General features: G+C 36.3%; 1 protein-coding gene across 1 annotated transcript in view; it reads right to left on the reverse strand.

The window, feature by feature from the left end:
* Nucleotides 1-1,423: 1,423 nt before the first annotated feature.
* LOC101630875 (chromosome unknown open reading frame, human C1orf52) overlaps nucleotides 1,424-8,304 on the reverse strand; it is a 10,994-nt gene continuing 4,113 nt past the window's right edge. Inside the window, exon 3 of the mRNA XM_004679172.2 lies at nucleotides 1,424-4,860. Within this exon, the coding sequence (XP_004679229.1) occupies nucleotides 4,787-4,860 (74 nt within the window). The 3' untranslated portion in view covers nucleotides 1,424-4,786. The remainder of the gene's footprint in view (nucleotides 4,861-8,304) is intronic.

An 8,304-nucleotide genomic window follows, 5' to 3' on the forward strand; every position in this document is an offset into this window, starting at 1 on the left:
TGACTTTTCAAATCCAGCCTGTAAGCCTATCATTTCATGGGCTGGTCTGTGAGAGCAAAGATCACATAAAACTTTCTGGAAGGCTCTACTGCTGGGCCCGGGTGCTAGGATTCTGAACTAAACTGTAATTTGAAATGTTTGTGAAACCCCAATGAAATCAGAGGCAAAATTTGTGGCTAAAGTTAGCTCCCTTTCTTTAAAAATATGTAAAAATATGTAAACCTTAAATGTGAAAAACTCAAAAAGTATTTTTAGTCAGAGGTATTTTTCAGCACTATTAAGGCTTTGGTTTCAAAGTACTCAAAATATGTGATCAATAAACCACTGAGGCACTGGAATATGTATGAACTTTCCCAAATACTTATGTATTGACTTTAATTGACCAAAAAAATGTTTCTGAGGCTATTTAACAAACGCTGTTCCTCTGGTTAGTGAACTGGATTTGAACTCGTTCACTCACCAATTGATTTTCCGAGTGCTTTCTAGGAGTAAGGTGTTCTTTGAATCAAACACACACAAATTAACAGATCAATTGGTTGCTTAATTAGGGTGCTCCTTCCCCCTCTCTGGTGTAGTGAAGAAGACAGGCTGCCAGCCCTTCTCAGCTGTCACCTTGAGCAAATAACTTACACTCTTTATACCTGTTTTCTCCTAAAAGTAGGGTTAGTAATAGCACTTACCTCATCATATTAAATGAGTTAATAAATGTCAAGTATCTAGAATAATGCCTGGCACATACTGAGTACCTAAAAAATGTTGGTTATTGACTTGAGACTAAGTTTGGGCAAAAGCAATGTACAAGTAATAATGCAAAGTAAAAGAAGGTGCATAAAAGAATACTTGAACTGATTCTTGGAGGACAAAGAGAGAGAGTTCTCTAAGTAGAAGGGCCAGAATGAGCAAATGGTACAAGCGAAGGCAAAAACCAAACAGCACATCTTGGGAACTGTAAATTATTCATTAGAGCTGGGTTAAGAGATGAGTCAGAACAGGGTAGAGGACCCTGTGGTTTACTGACCAAACCTATGTGATTTGGTAACACAGAGGGCAGATTTCTACTTTGATGGTGAGGCGACATAAGTGGTGTGATGTTTGGCACCATGTGTTTGGTTTTGGAATGCAGAGGCGATGAGAGGTCTTTTGAGACCCAAGCAGAGATGTCCACAAACCTGTAGCTTTATTAGAGCGTGTGGCAAGGCTGAACAGTGCAGGGAACCACCAGATTGTGTTAGCCATGAGTGAGGCTGAATTGGTCAAGAGCCAGAATGGAGAATGAGAATAATCTGACACCCCAGAGCAGTTCAGAGGAGCCAGAGAAAGAGAACCAGGACAGTATGTGGTAAGAAAGTAAAGGAATAAAAAGAATTCCACATTAAGAGTATGTTTGTGTTAAAAATGACAGAAAACAACTCAAAACTGTTATCATGAAGATTTATTGGCCCATATAACTGAAAACACAACCCTCTGAAGGATCACCCCTAAGCCAGAGGTGAGGCATTCTGCTTATCATCAACATTCAGCAATTATTTTGAGCACCTACTGTGTACTAGGTATTGTAGACTGTGAGCACATTAGGCAAAAAGTCCCTACTCTGAGGACCATTCATACACATACTTATTAGTATCTGTTTGCATTAAAATGCAAATACAATGCTTCAAATTGGGAAAACAATATGGCTGGAGAGGAAGAAAATTTCAGAATTGAATGCAAAGTCTGAAACATTTAGTGGAAATTTAACCTTTTTTGTAGTAATAACTGGGAGTTCTGTACTAAATGATAATAGGAGGATGAAAGCAGCTCAGTATAGATACAAATCTCCAAAACCCAAAATACCACCAATGATAAATTTTAAAGTCTGGTTGTAGGTTTAAAGGTGCCAAAGTTTTTGACTTAGAAAAATTGCTGAGTTCATTCAGATACTTGTAAAAATAATTACATTTTCCAAATAGCTCTGGTAGAGCTTTGTATTTAACTTGTGTGGCAACGTGTTTTATAGGTAGGTCATGTCTAAACTTGCATTATTCTATTCATATTTTAATGAAAACATAGTTTGCAGTAAAAGAAAAATCTCACTCTCAGCTATTACAGTCAACTAGACACTATCAGTTCATTCAGACTCATCACCCCACTGCACTACTGCATCCAATCTCAGACTCGCCTTGTACGCTACATCTTTTTCTATGGCTATTAATGATTTTGCCAAAATGAAGCTGGCTCCTTTGTTCTTATCACAATGCACTGCACCCAGTAGGTACTCTGTAAATTTAGCATGGAGTGAGATACAGCTTCTAGTCTGGGCTCTCAAGCTCAGCGCAATGCTTCAACTCAGTGTCTATCTTCCGTCCCCTAATTTGGAAATGACAAAATCTACCTCACTAGATATTTTCTAAAACTTTTGTCTTTGGGTGACAGAAATTTTATGAACTCAAAAGCACAGCACAAAGAGGTAAGTTGAGAAAGTTTAAGTTTGTAAGTTAAGCCCAGATATGAATATCTTAATGGCTAAAAAGGTGTCAATTTTCTCAGTAATGTTATTTTAGTTAAAACATTTCTCATAAAACTCGATGCTACTTATACTTAACACTTACAAATATTGCCTATAAATGCTTAGGTATTTTCTCAAATTTTATCTTTGTACTAAAAGGAAGTACTTCATAGATGCTGTGGCAGAACTTCTTAACTTAAAGGAAACAATCAGAAACATCAAGTGACTGGACTCACTAAAAAAAAGAAGTAACTGGGATAGCTTTTTCCCATCTATCCAGATTTTTATAAGGACTTCTCCACTGGGTTTTCACTAGCTGGAGCAAACAGCTCCCTTCCTAAGTACCCACATGGACGCTTTACAAAAAAGCTCTCTGGACACCTCTTAAGACAGCAAGAATTTATTTCTAATGTGATGATGGATGTAGAATGAAGTGAAAGTTCATTTCCAAACAGAGATATTTCTGCAGAAGATTAATCTCTAAGTAAATTCATCTCCCTTCCCATTATCGGCTTTATTTTGATAAGAAACCCAATGAGATATAAATGGTGAGTCAGAACTATAATTTAGCCCCCTTCATCCTAAGTCTTCCTTCCTCTCACAAGTGAAATTCAACCTAACCTAACACAGGGGCATATTTCTCAGCAAATGCTTACTAGTGTAGCTATTACTTGTTTAAAAGACTGAAGCATACACCACTTTCCAAAAAAAAAAAAGCATTATTTCCCTCCCCCTCTTCCATTACCTTTGGAATGAAGGCTCAAAGTACCAGAAAGGGCTGACCTACCCAGTGAATTTTTACTCTCGGCTATAAATTAACTGATCATAGTTGGGGCTTGAACATTGATCCTCAAAAAAGACTAAAAGATTTACAGACAGTGGTTTGTGGGGCTTTTTTGGTATGAGATTTGTTATTACACTGATTTTAAAATCATGTCAATTCAGTAACTTTTGCAGTATCTCCAACACATGAATCCAGAATATAGATTTCTCCAGAAATTTATTTGGGAACCATCATTTTTCATAGACTGATGTCTTAAATTACTCTTAAGCGCCATATCTGCAGTGCCTGTAATTAACTCATCACTCTTAAAGGCCTCAGAATCAGGGAAAGACTGATGCAGTGTGAGGGCTTCCACTTTTTATCCCTAAGACTACAATTAACTGCACAGGTGCATTTTGAACTGTTGAACTCACATCAAACATTACTATTTCTCTGATTACCACCTGCTTATTTTCTTGAGTATTACTGTATAAAAGGCATTAAAAAGGTGTTGGGTAGAGAAAACAAGCAGGTAAGTGATTTCCAGTAAATATGAATTTCAGATAAACGAATTTTTGGTTTAAGTATGTTCCAAATACTGCATATACAAAGACAGTTACTCATGTAAATTTCTGTTTTAACTGGGTGCCCTGTATTTTTATTTGCTATACTTCACAGTTCCTTGTAAAAGATCTTTACTCAACAGGGGAATTAATAACCATTAGGGAGATCTCAACTAGCTAACACAGAAGAATACCTGAAGTGATGACAACTGAATTTTAAAAGATGATTATATTTTGATTGGTGGAATGGTGATTAAGATGATGATTTTAGAATTTAAGTTTCCTGAATTAAATTCCAAATTCATCATTCACTAACTGCAAAACCTTGGACAAGTTAATCTCTGTTATACAATTAAGTTACTTCTACTGCTTTACTAGTATTACCAGTATTTGAGGATCTGAAAGATGCACACACAAGCACCTGGAACACGGAAGCACTCCTTAAATATAATACCCACCGATATAATTTAAAACATCACGTCAAAACTGTACTTGTCACAGACAAATACTCCAATGTTGATGTTATGCAGTAATAGTAATATTGAATAAGTAATTTTATTTCCATGATCTATTTACACTGTACAAAACACTGTTGAAAAGCACCCTACAAGTTCACAGTACATTATAGTATATTTACTTTAAAAATATATTCCTTTATAAAAGGTTCATAGAACAATGGCATGTCAACACGTGACAAAACTCTCAAGGCATGTATGTCACCAATCTGTGATAGCAAGAATGCTTCCAAGTGTTGTCAATTTCACAATCACAAATCACCATTTGAGTTTTAAATACATAAGTTTTAAATAAAAAAGTGAACTCTACAGTAGACAATTCTTATAGTAATACATATGAGTTAGTTAACATGTACTTTCATGGAGATGTTGTATCACAATAATTTACAATTATCAATTGAATCTGCCCCCAAAACCATTTCAGGAAGTTTGCAGTCCAGAAATCCTTGTTATTTGTTTTCTACTTTTTCTTCTTTGCTGGTTCTCCTGGCTCTACCTTGCGTTTTTTAGAAGTATGCTCATCTTTTTCATCATCTTTAAATATGAAAGGAAGAATTTCAATCAGTAATTAAAAAAACAAAACAAGAAAACATGTTAGATAATAAAATTTCATTGGTTTTGTACCAAAATCATCAACCTTATGTTTTAGAATTCTTCAATACAAAGCACCAGTTAACTCAGAATCCTGATATTGAGAATTCGACTAAGGTGAGAAATGGGTGATGAAAAGATACAAACTTCAAGTTTTAAGATAAATGACAGCATGGTGATACAGCTGATGTTACTTCTAAAAGCTGCTTAAAAAGCAGATCTTAAAAGTTCTCATCCTAAGAAAAAAAACTGTTAATTAACTATGCATGGTAACGGATGGTAACCAGATGTATTGTGAGCATTTTTCAATATACATATATAATCACTATATAGTATATCTAAAACTATGTTAAATATCTATCAATAAAAAATGATAAAAAGTTACAGGAGTTTAGAAATAGAAAATGTGTTTAAACTGCAGAAGAAATATGTTTAACCTTTTACTTAAGTGGGAAAGAAAGCAACAGTGTATCAATTTCTAATATTCAACAAGATGCTAAATTGCTTTGAAAACTGAAATAGATAAACAATGGCATTCTAGATTGGGATGGCAGGAAGTGAAGTAACAGAGTAAGAGGGGGAAGCCCTCTGACTTTCAAGTGCAAATAAAAGTAGTACCAATTATAATTTTATACAAAACTTACAAAGTGAGCCTTCAGTGCTATAAAGCTGTTTAGAATCAGAAAAACCAAGGCCCTCCCTGGTGGCACAGTGGGTTAAAGCACAGCCATTAAGAAGCTAAAACCACTTCAGCATGAGTTAGATCCCTGCCCAGGAGGTGAGCCACATGCACAGCAGACCTCTCTTGACCCGCCCTCTGCTCCCCTCAGCAGTGTACTTTGTCAGTCCGCCTGTTCTCTGTCTCTGGTGAATCCTCTCACCGCCCCTCTGGCCTGTACCCCAGTCTGTATGCATAAATAAATAAATCTTTAAAAAAAAGAGAGAAAATCAAATTCATTCTGAAAAGGGCACTGTGCCCAAATATTTTATAGTATAAACATTGTGCATACTGAAATAATCTATACTTTGTAAGAATGATACGCATATCAATATAACCATGACATCTCAGTGGCTGTCAGTTATCCCTTTCAATCTGAGTTCTCATCCCCTTCATCTACCCCCTTTAACTTCCATCCTTATGTTCTGAAGCTCAGAAAACCCTCACAGAGTGATTATTTCAACTTTTTCCTGGTAGTTCCATCTCCTCCACTGGGAAGAGGGTCAGAATATTCATTAAAACAAACAAACAAATATTATTTATGCATACAAAATCTGGGGTGTAGACAAGAAATTGGGGGGGAGGTGAGAGGGTTCACCAGAGACAAAGTGGGGAGCAGAACAGGTAGATCTACTGAAACCCACTGCTGAGGGGAGCAGTGGGTAATGCAGGAGAGGTGGGCTGTGTCATGTGGGTCAGCTCCCTAGCTGGGGATCTTAACTCATGCTGCAATGGCTGGCAATAGCCTGATATTGCTGAGATTTAACCTCTGCACCACCAGGGAGGTCTCCAGGTTCAGATAATTCTAAGGGCAACAGAAAACCTCTCCCTCCCCTTCATATTATGGCAATATTTTTGGAGGTAGAGAACCTTACATTAAAATTATAGTCTTTGAATTCCCAAAATATTATCAGTATCTGCAGCCATGGGAGATTTCTTTCTCCCAAATAGCAAAAATGCTGCCAAGCCTGAAAAGGCAGATCCTTTTATTCAGTAAAGAAAATCCAGGGCTTCTTTGCAATGGTCCACCTCAATGGTCTGAGTTTGTTCTCCAGTCAACGAGGTGACCCACATAGCACAGATCCCTCATCTCACCCACTGCTCCCTTCACAAGTGTATTTCAGTAGATCTGTCTGCTCTGCTCCCCATCCTGGCTCCAGTGAATCCTCTTACCCCCCTGGCCTAGACCCCAGGTCTTCCATGCAAAAATAAATAATATCTTAAAAAAAAATCCAACTATGGTTCAATAAAGCATAAATGTATGACACTATTAAAAACTTCACATAGAATTTGCAGGTAGAGTTACATGCAGATGTTATAATTTATAAAAAAGAAGTATTTTATTATTGAATTCACTGTAGTTTTTATTTGCTTGATCAAACACATTCAATGTTCAAAAACAATCATGCAATCTGGAAAATATTGTGATGCTGAAAGTATTAAATATTAAAAAATCATGGGGAGTTACTGATAACAACTTCTTTATGGAAGAAATATATTTAAAATCTTAAGACTTTTATTTTTTTCTGCCATCTGTACCATACTCAGTAATTATTCTTTTGATGTTCACAATAAGGAGTATCAACAGCAGGAGATTCATCTTTACTCATTTTCAAACACAGCATGGTAATGTCATTTACATATTCCATTGAGTACCATGGATTTATGTCCCTAGTAAGGTTAAACCACTCACCCCAGGTATTTAGAAGCTAAAGTTTTAATAAGGTATATACAATTGACACAGCACAGAACTCAAAGAAGCCAAGGTTTTTGTTTTTTCACTAGAGTTTAATTATCACGGTGCTTGAATTTTGAGATAATTTTTGTTAGTGGCTACATACAAACTGAAATTACTTTCTAACTCTACTATAAAATTCACAGTTAGCATGTATTTAAAAGATGATCCTGAGACACTTCTATTTTTAACCTGTCATTTATTAAAGTAAAAATTTACTGAATAACAGCAATCCACAAACTATTAAGGCTGGAAAACAGAGCGCTAATGCCATCTAGTGCTAGAACAAGGAATTGCCTTTAAAAAAAAAAAAAGCACAGGGGCAAAAAACTTGTGCTCATTCCTTTCACATCAGTTCCTACTCTGCATTTTATTGCAGATGTACTAGTCAGGAAACATTCCCCCCCCCCCCCATTATGAAACACTCATGCCACCAGAGGTAAATAAGTTTTAACTACTATTACAAACTAAGTTAAAAAAAATTTTAAGTAGTTACTGTGGCTAGGTTTTCACAGTTAATTACATATTAACAGCGCTACAATTAAAATTTAAGCTTTACTGAACTACTAGTTAAGAAATACTGATAAACTGTAAGCTTTAATGGTAAATCTTGAATCTTTCCCAGCTTTTTTTCCCCCCCTAAAGTGTCTGTAAGATGTTAATTGACAAAAAGGACAAAAGGGTAAACAATGGAAGAGTGAAAACTAAGTTAGTAATCTAAAAATTAGATAATTTAGAAGTGTGCTATTTCTGGGCCCTCCCTGGTGGCACAACGGGTTAAAGCATAGCACTATGAAGCTACCAAAGCCACTGCTGCATGAGTTTGGTACCCTGCCAGGAAGGTGAGTTACATGGTGCGGCAGACCTCTCCAGACCCGCACGCTGCTCCCCTCAGCAGTGTACTTAGTCAATCTGTTTGTTCTCCCGACTGTCT

This window comes from Condylura cristata, unplaced genomic scaffold, assembly GCF_000260355.1.
Source record: "Condylura cristata isolate star-nosed mole 26May11 unplaced genomic scaffold, ConCri1.0 scaffold00008, whole genome shotgun sequence".
Lineage (NCBI taxonomy): Eukaryota > Metazoa > Chordata > Mammalia > Eulipotyphla > Talpidae > Condylura > Condylura cristata.